The 22,376-nt window shown below is 41.7% G+C and overlaps 1 protein-coding gene across 12 annotated transcripts in view; it reads left to right on the top strand.

The window, feature by feature from the left end:
- The window catches only part of FGGY (FGGY carbohydrate kinase domain containing), a 447,226-nt gene that overhangs the window by 233,215 nt on the left and 191,635 nt on the right, over nt 1-22,376 (top strand). For all 12 annotated transcript variants that reach the window (XR_748250.2, XM_010365749.2, XM_010365751.2 and 9 more), the window contains one exon: nt 7,992-8,095. Coding sequence is in view for 11 of the 12 variants with exons in the window: in XM_010365749.2 (XP_010364051.2) it covers nt 7,992-8,095 (104 nt within the window). In the remaining variant the exon portion in view is untranslated. The remainder of the gene's footprint in view (nt 1-7,991; nt 8,096-22,376) is intronic.

Genomic DNA, 22,376 nt, shown 5'->3' with positions numbered 1-22,376 from the left:
TAAAATGCTAGCCTGGGTTATGCCTACTACCTGGTACCTCATTTTCCTTATTCCCCTGGGACCCCAATTATTTTGTCATCAGTTGTATAGTCAAGGACAGAAAACAGATGTTCCAGTCAATCTAAGTAAACCCAAATAACTCTGGCAAAGCACATACCATGCTGAAAGCAAATGAACTGTTAGGCCAAGCCTTGCTATTAACACCAAAGATTGGAAGTTGTCGGCAGTAACAACAAAAATGGTGAAAATATATTGAGTAAACTGTCCCAGACATTGTTCCACTCAGTTAATCTTCATGATAGCCCTATAAGCTACATTCTACCATCATTTCAATTTTATAGATCAGGAGACTGAGACACAGGAAGCTTAAGTGATTTGACCTACTTGCCAGACTTGAAACCAAGCAGCCTAGTTCCAGGGCCCTTTCTTTGAACCATTACGCCCTAACTACTTCATATATCTAGTAAATGTCTGTTTACATCTCATGTAGACAAAGACTTTTCCTATTATCTTTCTTGCTCTGCAGAGGGTGGGAGGATTGCAGGGGAGGGGGCAGTGGCAGTGTCAAGGTGTGTAAAATTTCTCTGTTGGCTTAAATCGTGGGATTAGTTTTTTAAAGTAAACCTACTTTAGGATTTAGTTGGAGTAAGTTCTAGACCACATTTCTTTTAAGGTCAAAGTAATACTTTATGAAACATTGGGATTACTTTTTGACTTTTTTTTTTTTTTTTTTTGAGATGGAGTCTCGCTCTGTGGCCCATGCTAGAGTGCAGTGGCGCAATCTCGGTTCACTTCATCCTCCACCTCCTGAGGTCAAACGATTCTCCTGCCTCAGCCCCCAAGTAGCTGGGACTACAGGCGCATGCCACCATGCCTGGCTAATTTTTGTATTTATACTAGAGATGGGGTTTCACCATATTGGCCAGGCTGGTCTTGAACTCCTGACCTCATGATCCACCCGCCTAGGCCTCCCAAAGTGCTGAGATTACAGGCATGAGCCACCATGCCTGGCCACCTTTTAGACTATTTTACTCCCCTTCATTTGTTAGGCTTGAGGTTAACCCTTTGGGTTTGCTTTAGTGGCATTTTGACAGTAAGTCCTGAAAGAGATCTGAGTTCAGCTATGCTATTGTCTGGGAATACTTAGAGTTCTTATAAGCAGTTGAAAAGAAAGGAACTAGCTTCTGTGAATTCCACGAGATAATGTAGGATAAGATAGAGTTAGAGTCAGGTAGATCTGGGTGTGATATAGTCCCACCCCCAGATCCCCCACAATTTAGCAGTGTGGGACCTTGTAGAAGTTGCTTGAAAAACTTTACTCTCCTCTTCTCTATTTGTAAATCAATGTGATGATAACTACCTTGCAATATCATTGTGGGAATCAAATATGATAATATTTGCAAAGTGTCCAGCACAAAGCAATCTCCCAGTAATCGAGGATCTTAGGACCTTTAGTCTTTACCAGTGATTTTTGACAAGGTATGTTGTGAGGCTCCAGTAATTACATTATTACCCATGAGTGGCCACTCAAAACCCATCAATATTTTTCACCTTTATTCATATTTAAGACACGGAGCGTTTGTCAGTGATTAAATGTGCTATTGTTACCTAGAAAATGTCTTGTGCTTTACTAGTATGTGACTTCTGCCACACACATTCATTTATTCATTCATTCATTCATTCATTCATTCATTCATTCATCAACGACAACACCAAAAAATAGTAAGCCACTGCAGTGTGAAGACTTGCCCTGGCCTCCGTTTGCTTATAGTGTCGTAAAGGGATTTGTTTGTGTTGTCTGTGCAAACACATAAACTACAGTTACAGTGGTAGAATCTGTAGAGGGTCAGGAGATGGGCTACAAAGGAAGGAGGCTTGGTCAGTTCTGCTGGGCTGGGGTGTTTTGGGGATGTGGAGAGATGTGATCAGGAAAGACTTCTGATGCTGCAACTGAGTCTTCAAAATGGAATCCATGTTCCCTAGGATTGTTATGGGATGAGGTGTATTGGTGGAAAGGATATCCTAGGCAGAGGGAGCACAGTAAACAAATGCTTAGTGTCAAGGACCACCAAATCACATTCAGGAATAAGGAGAAAAGATCCCAGCCGTATGGAGCCCTGCTTGTGCCAGGCACTTCTGTAGGTCCTGGATGGAGTAGCTCCCGTTTATTGAGTACCGGTGTGTTCCACCTAATTCTCACCGCAACTTTGTGGGTAAGTATTGCTATCCAGATTCTTCAGATATGGAAATTGAAGTTCTAAGGGATCAAGGCATTTTTGCCCAAGGGAATGAAAGAGGGATTCAAGCCTAACTCTGAAGAAGTAGATAAACAACAAAAACAGCAATAACAATAATAAAAATAATAAAAACAGCAAAGATTCATATAGTACTAGGCATGTTTTAACCTGTACCATTCAATATAATATCCACTAGCTATATGTTGCTACTTGAATGTGAATTAATTAAAATAAAATAAAAAAATCAGTCCTCAGTTGTACTAGCCACATTTTCAGGGCTCAATTGCCACAGGTGTCTGGTATCTACTGTATTGGACAGTACAAATATAGAACATTTCCATCACAGAATGCTCTTATTAGCACTGTTATAGGTACTTTACACCTCTATTAACATATATATAATTTTTATAATCTGTGAGGAGGATACTATTCATATTGTAGAGATGTGGAAATCGAGGCATAAAGAAGATAAGAAACATAAAGAAGATAAGAAATCACATGATGAATGAGCCCTTATTTTTAAACACTGTGCCATAATACTAACCCAATATATTGTGTTCTGTATAACATAAATGAATGTTAGTCAAAACAATGGACTTCATTGTCTGCTTGTATGTAGTCTGGTGTTAGGTCTTCTGCAGAGAACATGTCTTTGATATGATTGTTATCCTTCCAGGAGCATACAGTGGTCAATTTGCATACATAAAGCTGGTGGTCACTAGGGAGCCTTCTCTGGAGACCTTCCTCTCCAGGAACTCCGGAAACCTCCCAGCCAGCTTTGGCAAGAAACTCACTGGATGGGATTCATCAGTCAGTTCATGAATCCAAATAGTTGAATCAAGAGTCTCAAACTGATATAGTCTTAAGTATGTTCAAAACCCTTCTTATCCTTTTTGATACTTCAGAGAAGGTGCCTGAGGTTGTTATTTCAAGAGAGTCTTTTTCAAGATGCCAACACATCAGATTCAGAGACTGAAAATCCTAGTTGAGTCCAACTTCTACCTCTAAGTCACTAAATAAACTCAACTAAATTACTTCACCTTTCTGAAATTCAGTTTCTTCAATTGTGAACTGGAAATGAAATACACATATCACAGGATTTTCTAAGGACTAAATTGAAGGTTACAGTATTTGAGGATACTTTGCAAGCTATAAAGTACTTTATATGGCTATAAAGTGGGAGATAATTATAACACAAATGCAAGAACTTAGGATGTTTTTCTTCTATATAACCCTGTAAGCTTTCAAAACTGCCACAGCGTGATAAATTATAGGAAAACGTACTCTTAATCATAACATTTGCAAAGTCTCTTTTTTATTTTACATAAATATAGTAGGTACTCAATGCTTGGGTGGAAGTATTGTTGGTTGGATGAATGGGAGAGACGAAGGGAGACAGCATATTAAAGTAAATAAGAGAGCTGTTCATGAAGTTTTAAATGTTTCTTTTTTACCATTCTTTTTAAACATTGCTTGATATGAACTATGTGTGTTACACTGAGGGGTGGGAGGCATTTAGTTCATTGAGTTAGCCTGTTTTTCTGCTATTTGTTTTTTAATTCAACAAACATTTATTGAGCAACTGCCATCAGTTGGGCATTGTGCAAGTTTCAGGGAAAACACAATTGATGATGTCACCATTTTTTTATGCCTGTTTTCTTCAGCTGCTACTTTTGCTCCTTAAACAATTTGAGGATTGCAGAATAAACTGACACTGGTATGGTCATATGAAGGGCCCCATCAGTATTGAGGGCTGCACTTGTGTCAAAATCACATCTTGTGAATTGTTTCCTGATGTACATATGCAGCCTGTGATTCCTCTATGGATCGCAAAATATGTTTCTCCAGAAAGAAGAAAACTCCTCCCACCTTTTCTTGCTTTTCCCTGTTTGTCTCTGAACCTCTTTTCTCGGGGACAGCCCACCAAAACACTGTGTGGCCAAAAGAAAAATAAGATATGTCAGCTCTCTGACTCAAGTGGTCTTGCAGTGAACATCAGCTATGCATGGCTGCTGAATGGGGGTGGACATTAGGCAGAGCATAGAGAACCTCTCTTGAGGGGAAATCAGGCTAGTCCCGCCCAACATATATAATTTTAGGTAAGGAGACACCTCAGCTCGTATTTTAGGATAAGCTCTGTGTATATACTGAGAATGGCTGAGGAAGGACCTCCATTTGTAATTCATTTCTCTCATTGTGGAGGTGAGAGAACTAGTTCAGACTTTTAGGCTATTTGTGGCAGAATTGGGGCTGAAACTCTGTTTTTCTAACTCTTAGCCTATGGCTATCACTGTGTTTCATGGTGAACTAGCACTTCCAAGTATGTTTTCATTATATAAGACAATTATAACATCGTAAAGTGAGGAGTATAGAAAGAATATAAGCTTTGGAGTCAGTCAGAACATGGTCAAATCCTGGCACTGCTTCTTAAATCCGTGTGGCCTTGGGCAAGTTACCTGAACACTCTGTTCTTCTGCTTCTGCATCTATTAAGAGGAAGAAAGAATGTTTACCTTTTATGGATGTTGCAAAGATTAAATGAGAGAACATTCAAAGAGCGCAGCACAGTACCCAGCCTATCTTTGATGTTGATACGTTTACTAGAAAGGAAGAAAGAATCTAATTGTCTCTTGAGAGGGGGTTCAGATGAGGATGATAATGATGGTGATGCTGGTGGTGGTGGAGAGAGTGATGGCAGTAGTGATGATGGTGACAGAGCTACCATTAAACATCTCTTTTTAAGTATTTCTGCAATATTACAACAACCATTTGATGTTGTTATTTTCCTCATTTTATAGCAGATCCTTCTGTCTCCAAATTCCACCCTTTTCTCATAATAGCACACTAGTTCTCAGGTTCTAAGTCTAGATATAGCAACAATGAATCTGCCAACCCAAGAAGAAACAAATGAATATTTCCTACAAATTTCTGGTTCCTTCATTTTAATTCCCTTCTAGTATTGAATGACCCTGTAACATTAACTTTACCTATACTTTATGTGTGTGCAACCGGTAAATGTGGGTGATTCTCAGGAATTCCTTGAACCTATTTATGATACTGTGGACCAACTGTGGCCAACTCCTTTTTTGTCAAGGATCTCAGAATCAATGTATTTAAGATTCCAATATTTTGAGATGTACAGATAAGTAAACATTGACTGCCCGGCTGTTGGATTTTTATCTTAGAGAAAAACCTGTGAGTCTTGGTGGCGAAGAACCAGCACTTTGGAATCAGATTACCTGAATGTGAATCACAGCCCTATTCCTTGTGAGCTGCGTGACCCTGATGAAGTTACTACTCATTTCTAAGCTTCGGTTTTCTTACCCATAAAATGAGGAGAATACTAATACCAATCACATTAGGTTGTTGTACAAATAAAATGAGACATGTATAGAAAGAGCATGTAAAAAGAGCTCACTTAAAATGAGTTCATATCTTGGGTTATTCCAGTACAAAAGCCTTTGTGCCCTGAATGGAGAATCGTATCACTCAGGATCCGTCCAGCAAAACATAAACCACTCTTAAGTGTTTAAAAAACAGGCAATTTAATACCCAAAAATGGTGATCCTGATGATGGAGGAGCTGAGAAGAGCTACATTCCCTATGAAGCAATTCAGAGATCAGTGAAATGGAAATGGCTACCATCCACAGGCTGGAGGGACTAAGGAGGGAGGTGGTGTTCCCATAGTCTAAAGGCAGGGGACACCAGCAGATGCTGGAGCCATAGCGGCCCTGTCAGCAGAGCCCGAGTGGTGGAGGGGAAACAGCTGCTGCCTGGCACAGAAGAGAAGTAAATAGGCTCTTGCTTCTCCTTTCCTCTAGGCCCAGATCTCCCAGCAGGGCCAAACTTGGCTGACTTGAGTCTGGGAACTGCTGCCTGCAGGGGCAGCCCCACAGTACTGAGCAGAGCAGGGGACTTGATCTGAAAACACATAGGCCAAGGATTCTTGTAGGCAAAAGTCTCAGACCTTTATTGCCTGGTTGTGGATATCTAACTACTGTGTGATAACTAACACAGAAAGTTTGGAAGAGTCTTACTTCCCCCTGCTGCTAGACCTCTGAACAATAGCAGAGGTTCACAGGTTGCTGTGCCCCAGAAGGTAGAATTTGGAAAAAGCAGTGGAAAACCCTCGAAAGCTATAAGAGCCCTGTCTCTGGCCTTTTTCTCACATTACTTTCTAGCAAGGGCTGCTGCTGAGCAGCCAGTGCCTTCAGTATCTGGGGATTTGTGGCCTGATGAGACATTCCTACCCTGCTATTTACCTGGCTAACTTCTGCAGAATTGAGTATAGACTGAACTTCCTTGGGCCCCTATAGGTGGGTTAGCTGCCCTTGTGGCCCCTCCTGTGATACACTGATTTCCCTGCACTGAAATGCTCCATTTAGGCTTCCCTCTCCTTCCCACCAGACTGTGAGCAGGGACTTGTCTTCTTCATCCTTGCATCCCCAAGCATTTGTACTCCTACTTCCTGCACTGAGCTAGCTACTGTGGTAGGTCCTGGGCTAAGCATTTGAGTAAGAGTACCAGCCCCTAGCAACTTTTATTATAGAAGGAAGGCAGATGGGACATGTGATGTTTCAAAATTACCAGTGTATTTTGTGCTAGGGAAGTCCAGTGCATGACACTATTTAACAGGGAGAATCATCTCTCCTAGAGGATCAGGGAAGCCCTGTCAATAGGAACTGGCCTGACAGAGAGGTTGGGGGAATGGCATTCCAGGCAGAGGGAAGAGCAAATGTGAAGGTCTTGAGGTGGGAAAGAGCATCGAGGATTAGAGATTGAGAACAAACGTGGCATTGCGTGGGAGCTGATGAGGTCAGCAGGAGCTGTTCCCTCCTGTGTCCCAGTCTCTGCGTCCTGCCTGAGCACTTTCTACCCCCAGCTTTGTGTTGTAGTTCTGTACGTCTGTATGTTTGTGGCTTCCACATCACACTTAGTATATATCGTTTTGTGCATAGAAGGGACTTGTTGGATATTTGAGCGAGTGAATACAATTCCAGACCCTAAACAGTCTTCCTAGCTTTCTTGTCACATTTGTAACGTCAGTTGCCCTGCAAGTATCAAGGAATACGAGCCCTATGGGGAAGAAGCCTGAATTTCTACCATTTATGGGAAACCCTCTGCTATTTGGCATTCTGTTACTAGGAACTCGCTCTCAGTCATCTCCTTCACACTTGGAGTTCTACGATAAGTAGTAATAAGAATGGTGACTTAGGGATGCCAAAAAGATTCAGTCATCAGACAGTTCCTTTGCTTTGACTTCTTTGGAATTGAGATGTGATGTGTTAAACCAGATTCCATTTGGCTGTGCTCCTTCCTAGCAGTGTGGCCTTGGGCAAGTCAGTTAACCTCCACAGACTTTAGTTTCTCCTCTGATGTCTAGCATTATTAATATCTATGATGGGGTTAAAATGAGACCATGTATGCAAATATGTAGCATAGTGCCTGGTATTTAGTGAGCACAAAATAACTGATAGCTGCTGCTTTTGGTATGACAATTACAATTACTGCCATTATTATAATGTTGGGTGCCATACATTGACCAGAACAAAGCAAAATCCAAGCAGGCTTCTGAGTTTTCCCATGCAGGCAAGTATGCCCTTTGGGTTTCTGCTTGAGACTGCCCTACACACAGGACTCTTCCTCCATGTTGTTTGACTATTAAAAAGAAGATTTGTTAATGCTTGTTTTTAGCTATCTCTCCCTCTTTTTTATGTGTTAAAGAGGATTTGTTTTTGTTTTCCTTTCTCACAGGAGTGATTGGGGCAGATGTGAAAGGGCATGGCCTTGTCTGTGAGGGGCAGCCAGTGACGTCACGGCTGGCTGTCATCTGTGGAACGTCTTCTTGTCACATGGGGGTGAGTCCACCGAGCACAAAGGCAAAGCCCCCACACAGCAGCTGCAGCCTGGAAGAAGACCCTGAGTGCTGGCTCCTTCACCCCTTCACTTCTTTCCTCTCTTCCCTTCCTGCCCCTTGTGCTTTGTCTAGCCAGAAGCTCAGCTCCCCACTCCACCTCCCTTGCTTACATTTGCTGGATCTTTTTCCAGTGGCCAAATTCTTAGTAAGCATGAAAAGGATTGAGTGCTCTGTTTGACGTCACCCTGGCCAGAGAGCCCAGGCATGAATGGTGACATCTGATCCTAAGGTGACAAAGTCTAGCTCCCCCAGACTGATCTGTCTCTAATGGGTAGGGGGGTCTTCTCTGCAAAGAGTGTCTGTTTTCCTTGGCCAGGGAACTCTCTCTCAATCAATATAAATCCATCTCCCTGGGAGCGTCCTGATGATCTATAGAATTAGACTGCATATCATGACTTCAAAAGAACACTGATAAGCAATTTTCACTTTGTTAATTTTTCTCCATGAATTAGTGGAAAGGCTTTCTCCAAGATTGCAGTTAAAATTTAGTGCCTGCCCTAAAATTTATATCTTCTTTAAATGCATGAGTCTGAAAGCATTCCATTCCGATAAGTACCCATTTCTACCATATTTTTATTTAAAAGTCATTACTCTGTTAAACTTAAATCGACGACTCTTTGGAATTTTCCCAGATAAGTGAAATAGAGGGAAGAGTGGGGGAGGAGCAGGGAGATGAGGAGAGATTAGAGCGGGACACAGCCCAGGGCAGAATCAAAGCAGCTATGGAGGAAATTATGTGGGATGTGAAACTGTTTTGCAACTGTAGGGACCCTTGAGCCTCTCTACCATCAGATACTCTGGTTCAGTGAATATAAATATATGTACTTATTTGTCAATCCCTGCTCTTGTGCTAAACTGTGGATATAAGAATGACATTGGCTCTCCCATTGATGAGATGAAGTTATAATTATAACAGGTATTAGAATATAATGCGAGGCCCCCCAATGTAGATACAAATTGATCTCATGATACTAAGCATCTGTCACGTGCCGAGCAATATGCGAGGTATTCTTGCACATGGCATCCCATTTTGTATGGCTGAGGGAGCCAGCCCGAGTGGTTTCCAGTCCCACTTCCTCAGTTTACTAAGTGTGGGCCTTTGGGCAAGGTACTTAAACTCTCTGGGCCCCAGATTCCTCATCTGCAATATGTGGAGAGTGACAGCACCTGTCAGAGTGCTGCAAGAATTCAATGAGGTAATACTAAGTGTTCCACGTGCAGTAAGCACATCCCAAGAGCTCACTCTTAATCACTAGGACTGTTGTTGTTACTGAGCAGAAAGCAAACAGTGACTGACTCTGCCTGGGAGGGTGCAGGGTGATAGAATCTTCTTGAGATGACATTCCTGCTGGACTTTAAGGAAATAGATTTCCTTCTGTTTGTCAGGGCTCTGGGCAGTCTTGAATGGAATTTGTCTAAGTTTTAAAATTGTAGCATATTTGCCTGGGCACAGTGGCTCACGCCCGTAATCCCAGCACTTTCGGAGGCCAAGGTGGGTGGATCACCTGAGACCAAGAGTTCAAGACCAACCTGGCCAACATGGTGAAATCCCGTCTCTACTACAAATACAAAAAATTAGCCAGGCATGGTGGCAGGCACCTGTAATCCCAGCTACTCGGGAGGCTGAGGCAGGAGAATTGCTTGAACCCGGAAGGCAGAGGTTGCAGTGAGCTGAGATTGTGCCGTTGCACTCCAGCCTGGGCAACAAGAGCAAAATTCCATCTCAAAAATAATAATAATAATTGCAGCATATTTCTTCTGCTCAGCAGCCCTTTTGTAAGGCTCAGCTGTCCCTGAAGGGAGAGATCTGCAGAGGCCTGAGGCCTCTTTAAGCCAGAAGGCACCAGCCCAGGAGCCAGCCCTTCTTTCCCTTGATATGAGTCTACACTTGTTAGATTGTCTTCACTGAATACTGATTTAATCCTGTTTAAATTATCTCTTATTTTCACAGGGATGCATCTAATCAGGCTTCTCCTGGGAGATCTGAATTTCAGGCATTTTTATCCCACTCAATTCAGATTTCCGAACAGAAGCAAATATAAGTGGATGCAAGCGTCTCTGTGATGGCCTGCTTCTCAGTCTTACTGTCTCTTAATGGGGATGAGACTGGCTTTCCCTACCCATTTATTTTACACATCTGGGACCTAAAGCATGGAAAAGTCCGGTAATTTTCCCAAAGTCACAACAAGCTTTGAAGTTCTGGAGCTAAGAACTCAAATCTAACTCTGATTCCAAAGCTCCTACTCCTCCTTTCCTCCCTGAATTGTGCATGAGTATGATGTACCCATAGAGGAATGGTGAGAGCATGGGCTTTTACGTTGTCCAGAGGTAAGCTTGAACATCTGCTCATGCACGTTTTGGCCCTCTGACCTGAGTAAGCTACTTAACTTCTCTGAGCCTCAGATTCTTCATCCATCAAATTGGGGATAATGATGCCAGTCTCACAGGGTTGTTGAGTAACATGCACTATGTAGATTTGTACCTAGCACACAGCAGACACTCAAAAATGGTGGAGATTGTTATTAAACTTTCCTAATGATGTCAACGACTCACATGAAGCAACTGTTTGGGCTTTAACAAGTTTGATGGGCAGCTGCAGTTGGTTGCCATGAATGAGGGCCATAAAATGCCAGTTTATGATGACCGTGTTGGGCTGGAAATACAGTCCCCACCCCCAACCTGCTTTGTACTTGGGGGTGGGAAGGGACCCTCTGGGCCAAGGGGATTAATCATCAGCTTTAATGTTGTGTCATGAGGGCGAGACTGTGGTCATGCTGGCATGGGAAAGTGTCTTTGATCTCCTCAGGTGCTGGGAGCCCAGCAACAATAACACCTTTGTTAGGTCTAGGAGAGGTGCAGTTCTGAGGAAACACTCCCAGGGAGACTCAAGGACCCCCTTTGTTGTGGTTCTGGCAAATAAAACCGCCAGTGTGAGGAAAAATTTACCAAACAGAACACAGGGACCAAAGGGGGCTGTGGGTTTTTCAAAAAGTGGTTTTCAGCATGATCTGAAGGATCCTCTTTCTTCCTGTCTGCTCACTTCTGATGTTTCCAATTTAGTAGATTGGGACAAAATTCCCAGGAACATTTTGTGCTCGATCCAGGTTACCTCTTTCTAGATCACCCAAAAAGAATAAATGAATGAATGAATGACCATGTAAGTGAGTATTGGTAAATACTTAGAAGCTTCCTACCTCCAGGTTCCTGTTGCTTCCAGGAATCTGGAGAAAAAGCCTGATGTTGAACATAAGACATATTAATAAGGCCTTTGATATTTTAGAATATACAAGCATGGCTGCACATTTATCTTCTTTGTGGATGATTTAATTAACAGGGGGGAAACTGCCGTTCTTTTTTTAACTCCATGAAAGCGGAGCTGCTTGTTCAGAGTTAATTACTACCAAGTCACCAAAACCCCAGATAATACACAGCAGGGGTTAGCCAGAGGTTGAAAAGTCATGGGGTAAGATAGAACTGATCCTTACCATTGCACCAGCACCCTTTTCTTGAGCCGTCAAGTTGGGTTGTAACTTGGCAGCTTGTCTTCCAGTTAGCATGTCAGATGGGGAGAGGACCCTGGGGGGTCGGGGTAGGGAGAAACACTGAGGAGGTAAGATTTGAGCAGAGCAATACTTGAAGAGAGCTGGGAACTTCATCTGCATCTTAAATCGCTCAGAACTGAAGTTTTTTCAGTCTTAATGTAGAGATGGTGATTCTCTATCATTGAATGGATGTGGAGACTCAAAAGACATAGGCTCATACGCTGCCCCCACTACTTACTGTGTGAATTTAGGCAGGATGCTTCATCTTTCACTGCCTCAGTTTCTGCATCTGTTAAATGTGGGCGATAGTATTTACCCATAAAATTTTGTTGAGGTTCACATTAGACCATCTTTGTAAATGACTTGGCACTGTACCTGGCACAAAATACCAAATATGATATTGTTATTAAAAATGAGTCATTAGGCCAGGCGCAGTGGCTCAAGCCTGTAATCCCAGCACTTTGGGAGGCCGAGACGGGCGGATCACGAGGTCAGGAGATGGAGACCATCCTGGCTAACATGGTGAAACCCCGTCTCTACTAAAAAATACAAAAATCTAGCTGGGCGAGGTGGCGGGCGCCTGTAGTCCCAGCTACTCGGGAGGCTGAGGCAGGAGAATGGCGTAAACCCGGGAGGCAGAGCTTGCAGTGAGCTGAGATCTGGCCACTGCACTCCAGCCTGGGCGACAGAGCGAGACTCTGTCTCAAAAAAAAAAAAAAAAAAAGTCATTAATCATGCATGAACAATCCATGTGATTATGGATTAGAATTAGAGACATCAGTATGAACTTATATTTAGTTTAACATAGATGCAGATGGATGCATGTAGACATAGTTATGGATATATATACATATACAAGTTAGTAAATACATATTTATTTCCTGGCTCTGTTAGCTGAGATGGCCTAGAAATAAGGACACCCCAAGAGCTAGTTTTTACCAGCACGTAGTGTCCAGATAATAGTGTCTAATACCATTATCCAATACAAAGAACCAGGACTCCTTGGAGAAATGGTTGATTTTAGGATTGGGATAGGAAATATACAAGATGAGCTTGGCGCATTTGCAGTACCAGAAAGTTAGGAAGTTCTCAAAAAAAAAAAAAAAAAAAAAAAAAAAAAAAAAAAAAAGATGAGAATGTGTCACAGGGAGCCAACTGCAGGAGCTCCCAGTGGCCACAACTGGAACAATTTAGCAGTAAAATAAAGTATTATGAATTATAACCCAAAATATAACATAAATATCCATAAGACCACACTGACATAAATTATTTTGAATAAATAAATAAATTAAAAGAAGAGACACATCTCCTATACAGAAGAATTCCAAATAATTTATGTAAATGTTCCACCATTAAGGAGATAGAGCATAACTTTCCACTCCTTAAGTGTGGACTGCACCTAGCGACTTCCTTCTACAAAATATGGTATAGAAAATGGGGGAAGAGTAATTTTACATTGGAGAAATATGAGAAACACTCAGTCATCCAGGTGACAAGGTCAACATCAACAACAATAAGTCATGTTGATAGTATGTACCCTTGATATGATGTAATGAAAATGACACTTTGTTGTGTTCATCCCCAAATCCTATAAGCCCAGTCTTATTACCAGGAAAACACCAAATGGATCTTAGTTGAGGGATATTCTGTAAAATACTTGACCAGTATTTCTCAAAACTGTCATCCAGGTCATCAAAAAACAGGGAAAGTCAGAGAAACTATCACAGCCAACAGGAGCCTAAAGAAACATAATAACTAAATGTAATGTGGTATCCTGAATGGGATCCTGGAGCAGAGAAAGAACATTGGGTAATATCTAAGGAAATCTGAATAAAGTATGGTCTTCAGTTCATGATAATATATCAGTGTCATTCACTGTGACATATATACTTGACAGAAGATATTAATGATAGGGGAAATATAACTGGGTGTGAGGCATATACGATCTTTACAACCATCTTACGTTGTAAAACTATTCTAAAATTTAAAATTTATTTTTAAAATATTCATTAACTATTCACTCATAAAGAAAACTTTTTTTTTTTTTTTTTTTTTTTTTAATTTACCTGGCTAAGTGCTAAAAGTCTTCAATAAGATAAAATGTCTGCTGGGTGCGGTGGCTCACGCCTGTAATCCCAGCACTTTGGGAGGCCGAAGCAGGTGGATCATGAGGTTAGGAGATCGAGACCATCCTGGCTAACACAGTGAAACCCTATCTCTACTACAAATACAGAAAAGCTGGGCATTGTGGCGGACACCTGTAGTCCCAGCTGCTGGGGAGGTTGAGGCAGGAGAATGGCATGAACCTGGGAGGCGGGGCTGTCAGTGAGCCGAGATCGCGCCACTGCACTCCAGCCTGGGTGACAGAGTGAGACTCCGTTTCAAAAAAAAACTGTCATGCCTGCCTTCAAAGAGCCCAGGCACATTGAGAAAGACAAAAAAGGGAGATATACTGCAATACAAAGTGGTAACTACTATAGTCAATGCATGGCTAGAGTATGGTGGAAATAGGAAGAAGGGCTGTCTCAAGTTCTGGGTAGATGAGGAGGTTTTCCTATAGGAAGAGATATTTGCAGGATCATGGCTTCCCCGCCCCACTGGGACAATGTTCCTGCCAGCCCAGTTTCTGTAGTAGGCCCTTTCCTCAGTCTTCTCCATTTTGTTTTTCTTTGCTGTGTCCACAAAGCCTCACAGATGACTTCCCCTGAGGCCTGAGCAGTATGTGGGTGTGTATGAGCCCTTTGGGAGGGCACCACAGGGAGAAAGGACAGCCATGTAACATGAACTGATGGTCTTCTGTTACTAGCTGAGAAGAGTGGGCAAATGAGACCAGTTTCTCTGTCATGGTCTCTTTAACAAGTGACATTGGCAGAAGTTACCAGAGGGGTGGAGTGGGACGGGATTCCACATGGTTCAGTGGACCACTGTTACGCCTAACAATGAAAGCGCTGAGATGCTGCTCAGAAAGTACCCCGCTTCCTCTTCATTTACCAGGACCTGTTGTTGTCAGCCCTCTAGAAACCAGCATTCTCAGGACACTCTCTGTGTCAGGACTAGCTCTCAGATTGCATGTTTTGAAAACAAACTATATTCTAGGCATTGGTTTGGCAAGGAGAGGGTTGATATGGTTCAGTGGACAACGAGAGACAGACTGTGCGCTCAAGAATCTCAAGGTAGCTCTTTCCTCAAGACATTTGAGAAGCATTATATAAACATTGTGCTGGACTGAGTATGTTTAATATCTCTGACCCCAGGCAGTAGCACCCCAGCCTCAGTCTTCATGAGAAGATAAACAGTAATACTACTAGCTACCATCTATTGACCGCAGACAGTGTACTAAGCACCTTACTAAAACTTTGTATCATGTAAACAGCTCAACAATCCTATGAAGTAGGCGCCATTACTGTCCCTCATTTTACAAGTTAGGAGACTGAGGCAAAGAGTGATTGAGTGGGTCATACAGTGTTTAGGAAGGCAAAACTTTGAGCCCTCTAGAAGGCTGACCCAGAGTCCTTCCTCCTCCCTTTCAGCTGAATAGCTTCCCTCAAAGGCCTGGAGGAAAGGCAGAGCAGACACAGTTAAAAGGGTCGAACATGAGCAAGTGTTTGAACAGACATGTCACCAAAGGAGAGATTTGAATGAAAAGCACTGGTCATTAGGGAAATGCAAATTGAAACCACAGTTAAGATCCTCTACTACTCCTACTCATCTTAGAATGGCTGAAGTGGTGGTCAAGATATGAGGAACTGTAGCTCTCACACGCCGCTGGTGGGAATGTAAAATGATGCAACCATTTTGGAAAACGGTTTAGCAGTTACAAAGTTAACATATTCCTACTACGTGATCTAGCTGTTCCACTCTTATAAAAGCATATATCCATACAAAAATTTGTTGATACCAGCAAATAAAGCTTTGTAATAGTCCAACACTAGAAACAATGCAGATATCTTTCAAGAGTGAAAAGATCAACTCTTGGTGTATCAAGAGAACGAAATACCACTAAGCAGTAAAAGGGAATGAACCATAATATAAGATACAGCATGGATTAATCGCACAAAATAGTTATGCTGACAGGTAGATTTCCCCCTAAAGGCTTTTGTTCCTGACCTTCTGAGATGCCTTGTTTCACCTGACTTTGCGCTGTTCCTGGTGGGCTTCCAGAATCATGGGGCAGGATATCCCTGCCCGGCTTTTATAGAAATGGAATGTCTGGATCACAGGGTAGATGTAAGTTTTTAAAAACTGCCAAACTGTTTTCCATAGTCGTTGCACCAGAAAAGAATGCAAACTTTCTTGAATAAAAAATAGTTCAATTATTTAAAAGTCTTGCAAAACCAAACAAATATATAGTGACAAAAAGCAGATCAGTAGTTGCCTGGAATCATGGAATGGGCACAACGAGGGCCAGGAGAGTAGGATCAAAAAGGGGCACAAGGAAAGATTTGGGTATGTTTAGCTTGATTGTGGGCATATCTTCACTGCTGTATGCTATGTCAAAACTTTCCAAATCAGACATCTTAAATTTGTATAGTTTATTGAAAGCTAATAGCTCAATAATGCTTTTAAAAAACAGAAAAAAATCAATTTTGTATCTGGAGACTTTACTGCAGTTGCTTATCAGCCTAAGGAGTTTTGGAGCTGAGACGATGGGGTTTTCTAAATATACTATTATGTCATCCGCAAACAGAGATGGCTTGACTTCCTCTCTTCCTATTTGAATACCCTTTATTTCTTTCTCTTCCCTGATTGCCCTGGCCAGAACTTCCAATACTATGTTGAATAGGAGGGGTGAGAGAGGGCATCCTTGTCTTGTGCTGGTTTTCAAAGGGAATGCTTCCAGTTTTTGCCCACTCAGTATGATATTGGCTGTGAGTTTGTCATAAATAGCTCTTCTTATTTTGAGATACATTCCTTCAATACCTAGTTTATTGAGTGTTTTTAGCATGACGGGGCATTGAATTTTATCGAAGGCCTTTTCTGTATCTATTGAGATAATCATGTGGTTTTTGTCATTGGTTCTGTTTATGTGATGGGTTACATCAATAATAGAGAGTCAAATCATGAGTGAACTCTCATTCACAATTGCTACAAAAAGAATAAATTACCTAGGAATACAACTTACAACAGATGTGAAGGAACTCTTCAAGGAGAATTGCAAACCACTGCTCAAGGACATAAGAGAGGACACAAACAAATGGAAAAACATTCCATGTTCATGGATAGAAAGAATCAATATCGTGAAAATGGCCATAGTGCCCAAAGTAATTTGTAGATTCAGTGCTATTCCCATCAAACTACCATTGACTTTCTTCACAGAATTAGAAAAAACTACTTTAAATTTCATATGGAACCAAAAAAAAAAAAAAAAAGCCTGAATAGCCAAGAAAATCCTAAGCAAAAAGAAGAAAGCTAGAGGCATCACGCTGCCTGACTTCAAACTATATTACAAGGCTACAGTAAGCAAAACAATATGGTACTGGTACCAAAAGAGATATATAGGCCCATGGAACAGAACAGAGGCCTTAGAAATAACACCACACATCTACAACCATCTGATCATTGACAAACCTGACAAAAACAAGGAATGGGGAAAGGATTCCCTATTTAATAAATGGTGTTGGCAAAACTGGCTAGCCATATGCAGAAAACTGAAACTGAGCCCCTTCCTAACACCTTATATAAAAATTAACTCAAGATGGATTAAAGATTTAAATGTAAAACCTAAAACCATAAAAACCCTAGAAGAAAACCTAGGCAATACCATTCAGGACATAGGCATGGGTAAAGGCTTCATGACTAAAACACCAAAAGCAATGGCAACAAAAGCCAAAATTGACAAATGGGATGTAATTAAACTAAAGTGCTTCTGCACAGCCAAAGAAACTATCATCAGAGTGCACAGGCAACCTACAAATTGCGAGAAAAATTTTACAATCTCTCCATCTGACAACTGTTCAGAAATCGGTTAGGGAGCCTGTGGCCTTAGTGTCTTTGGGCTCTAACCACAGAAAAGCCACCTTTCAGACCATACCATGTTCTTAGAACTGTGTTCTCTGGGTAATGTCTATAACAGCACTCTACAGCTTCCTCAGAACACCAAGGAAAACATTCTCCAGAGGCAAAGGGCGTGGCCTGGGCCTGGGCGGGGGGAGGGGGGGACATGTTTCACCCAGGACCTGAGGCACTGCACAGCATTTGTTTGTTAGAGGAGCAGAGGATGCTCAACATCATTAGTCATTAGGGAATGCAAGTGAAAGCCACAGTGAGATCCACTCCACACTTACTAGAATGGCTGAAGTTGTGGCAATAATGTGGGGAACTGGTACTCACACACCGCTGGAGGGAATGTCAAACGGTGCAACAACTTTGGAAAACATTTTAGCAGTTTCTTAAAACCTACATCTACCCTGTGATCCAGACATTCCATTCCTATAAAAGCCAGGCAGGGATGCCTGGCCCCATGTTTCTGGAAACCCACTAGGAACACGGCAAAGTCAGGTGAAACAAGGCATCTCAGAAGGTCAGGAACCAAAGCCTTTAGGGGGATTCTACCTATCAGCTGGCCTGAGCCCAGTTTTCCACAAAAGACTGCAAGTTGCCTGGAAGAATGGTGTAAGTTCTTCCTCTAGAAGTAGAGGGCGAAAATGGTGCAGCTGTGTTTTAGCTTCCTCCTGATTAGCAGCTTGGGTTCTTCTCCCAAGGGTACAAGGGAGTGGGGTGGGATGGGGGTGGTAGATAGGAGTGGAAAGTTCTAGAGGACTGCCTTGATTAGCAGCAACGACAATAACAGCTCATATTTATTATATGTTTATCATGGTCTAAGAAATTTGGATTTTTTAAACCCTCATAATAACCTCATATAGTAATTAGAATTATCTTACCAATTTACAGGGACTGAAACTGAGGCTTAGAGAGACAAATGACTTACCCAAGCCTGCAAAGCTAGTAAGTCTTTTTTTTTTGGAGGTGGAGTCTCGCAGTCTCACCCAGGCTGGAGTGCAGTTGCGCCATCTCGGCTCACTGCAAGATCTGCCTCCCACGTTCACGCCATTCTCCTGCCTCAGCCTCCCGAGTAGCCCGGACTACAGGTGTCTGCCACCATGCCTGGCTACTTTTTGTATTTTTAGTAGAGACAAGGTTTCACTGTGTTAGCCAGGATGGTCTCGATCTCCTGACCTTGTGATCTGCCTGCCTTGGCCTCCCAAAGTGAGGGATTACAGGTGTAAGCCACTGCACCCGGCAGTAAGTCTTATAGATAGTTTTGCCATTCAGGCAGTTGGATTCCAGAGCTCAGAATGATGAGACACAGGCTATGGGATGGGTTGACCATAAACACACATGTTTTGTGGGAATGAGGTAGAGTGATTACATGGCAGATCTTTCCCAGAGCCTGATGAGAACTGCAAAGTTAAGGCTGGATCACAGCTAGACTGCAGTGCTTTCATTTTCCCTTTTTCCCCGTCTTCCAAATCACTTCCTTTCAAGAAGCCACCAGCCTAATGATAACAAAACAAACAACATCACTTGTCACCATCATCCCCTGGGAAGAGAGTATTTATGAGACTCCCTATTTAATCTTCCCCTGTTCCCTGCTGCGCTATGGTCAAGTACCAAATTTGGCAATGTGAAGACATGCGTCTGACTTCCCAACTCACGAAGATATTTTTGTATTTGTTTGGGAGAGCATGATGAAAACCATATTGATTTTTTTTTTTTTTCCTTTTCCTATTTGCCACATATCTGTTGTGTGGATGATTCTGATATTGTGGCTGCTGAGGGTTACCTGGCAGTAACCCTCAGTAAGGGGAGGGTTTGTGCTTTTCCAGCAGCTTGGTATGGATGAAATAGACGATGAAGGCAGTTACGGTGGAGCCCTAACCAAGCATTGGGTCCCGTGCCAAGTGCCTGCACGCATGAGCTCATTTAGTTCTACATACATTTAGCTCAGAGGCTTTAGTATTTGTCCTTTGTTTTTCTCTTAATTTTTCATCCTCTTCTCCTTTTCTCTTTGTGTGTTCCAAATGTCTGTTTTTTTCATACGTTAATTACATTTTTATATCTTTTGAAAGTACTCTAAGAGCTGTCAGAAGTTTGAGGTAGTTTCTAGTCTTTCACTTAACCAATGGTTAGAGCCCCAGGAGAAATAACGGTGAGATCAAAGATCTCAGAAGAACCAATGGGAAGCTTTTTGAGCAATCAACACTGAAGGAATGAGATTGAAAGTCCCTTCCTAATTAACCGTCAGTGGCTCCCCACTACCAATAGAAAAAAAAAAAGTTCAGATGAGACATTGACTGGACCTTTTGGCTGTGTTCTTATGGATTTGGGATATATTGCATTAGAAAAGAACTGAAGTCTTAAATCCTAAATGAAAGTTACTGTGATACTGTTATGTATGTTGTAAATTTTTTTATTGAAAGATAATTTACATACCATGAAATTATCCCCTTCCTTGTATTTTTAGAACTTCTAGAGAACTGAGTATAGTGATGTTTGAGAAAGAGGAGACTTACTGCCCATTTTTTAGGTTACATTATGGAATGATACTAGTGTGTGGTCTTTATTACTTAGGGAGATAACAGAAGGATATCATAAAACAGTACATTGCCATTTACTTTCATGTACCTGACATGTAGTAGATGTCTGTTAAATAGTAGATATATACATGGGCATAAGGACAGACAGAAGAATACCAGTTTAGCAACTGTAAAGGTTTGTTGGAGAAGAAATCGTGCCATACCTATTTGATTTCTGTTCTCTGATTGGGTGAAACGCTGTGCAGAGAAACGGAGATACACATAAACCAGCAAATTATTGGTCAGGCTTTAGGTTCTTTCCTTGATTAACGGACCCTTCCCACATGCCACAGCAACATTGGTTAATTCAGTCACACAGTTTTATCTGCACACAACTGAGTTGTCCACTGAATTATACCTCAAAGCAGGCCGAATATATATAACTGATTGAAAAGCATTAAGAATAGCTAATTGCCAATTTGTATTTGGGCTATTCAGTTGATTGTTGTAAGCCTTGTGTGGTACCAGGCAAAGACTGAGCCATAATTCTCTTGGTTTAGGAAATATTTAACTGGAGGATGCTTTTGAATGAATGATCAGCTAGCCAGGTACTACTTGACATAGAGCAGTCTTGGGGCTTCCATAACTTATTCTCCTATCATCTGTTTGCATGATAAAATCACAGGTTTCCATGTAACCTTTAGCAGATATATTTGCTATGATCTTGGGAGACAGGGCATAGTTTCTCTGGAATTAAGGGAATGGCCCAGAAAAAAGAAGAAGTGCCACAGAGAAAATGATCAGTTATTTTTATGTATGTGTGCATTCTTCTGTGGCATGCAGAACACCAATTTGCTTGGACCTGTTTATTCCCATAGACTCATAGTCAAGATGGTCCTGAATATTAAATCTGATGGTTTTATTCTCCTGATAAAAATCCTTTGTCAATAAAAATCCTTTGTCAAGTCTCCTGAATGCTAGCTAGTCATATGAAATCCAGTATTATTCTCCCTGCCCACCTCTGATGCCATTCCATGCTATCCCTCACCATTCATTCTGTGTTCTAGCAGGTGCATCTGCACACCCTGATTTGAATTTCATGGAATCAGAGATGTTTGAGCATAGGGAATGACCAGATTTTAGGCAGTTAATACTGTATATATACAATATAATGTATAACACTGCCAGTGAAGCTTGGGGCAGCACCTGTATCATACTTGCTAATATCTCTGCAGTAAACTGTATGAATATTCACACCAAACAGGTTAAATCAGCTTTAAATGGCTTGATCCATTCAGATCAGATTTTACCATCAAATGAACTGTGAAAAAACTTTTGGTATTTGAAATGCTTTGGGTCAAAGAAGTGTGGTAGATGTGTACTTGCTCTTCTTAAAAAGAGCTTGTGCTCTCTTATTCATCTGGCCTTTGGGCATGTTGTTTTCCCTGCCTGGAACGACCACATCTCCCTCTGCCTGTTGAGTAGCATCATTACTAGAATCATCATTGCATATACTGAGGATTTACTATGTTGTTTGTTACTCCCAGCAAATTCTATGGTGGGGGGGCGGGGGTGGTTCCTTATTGTGTCACATCCCACAGGTGTTTATATGGAGAAACTGAAGCTTGGAGAGGTCACAGAGCTAGGCAGAGGTAGAGTTGAGGTTGAACCAAAGTATGGAGACAACAAACCTTGGGTTCTTAGTTACTACACTGTTCGTGTGTGTGTCTTCCCCAAAGGTCCAGTTCAGGTGTCACCTCCCTGAGACCCTCTTCCCTTCCTCCACCACGTTTAATAGATTATGCCTCCTTTGGGCCTTCACAGCTCTTTTTGCATAGCTCTGGTGCACTGTTTGTCATTCTCTGTCTTTCCCGTGAGCCTGAACTCTTTGAGTAGTTGGGGAAAAATATCTACCTTGGTGTTCTGTCTCTAGGGCATATAGCAGGTAGTCAACACATAGTTTAATTAAGTTAATTTAAAGTGATATGGTAACAGATAACAATTAATTTGTATCATCGTTAAAATAGATAGTAAACGCCAAATCACAAGTTCAAGGATATAAAATTTGGATTTACAAAAGAAAAAGAAATGCTCAGAAAAAAAGGCTGCCCATTTTTATGCATAGTATGTAAAGAAGAGGTATTTGGGGACAACAGTTCAAGAA

Source organism: Rhinopithecus roxellana, chromosome 12 (assembly GCF_007565055.1).
Source record: "Rhinopithecus roxellana isolate Shanxi Qingling chromosome 12, ASM756505v1, whole genome shotgun sequence".
NCBI classification, from domain to species: domain Eukaryota; kingdom Metazoa; phylum Chordata; class Mammalia; order Primates; family Cercopithecidae; genus Rhinopithecus; species Rhinopithecus roxellana.
The sequence above is the reverse complement of the archived record's forward strand: the minus strand, read 5'-3'. Positions and strand labels throughout refer to the sequence as shown.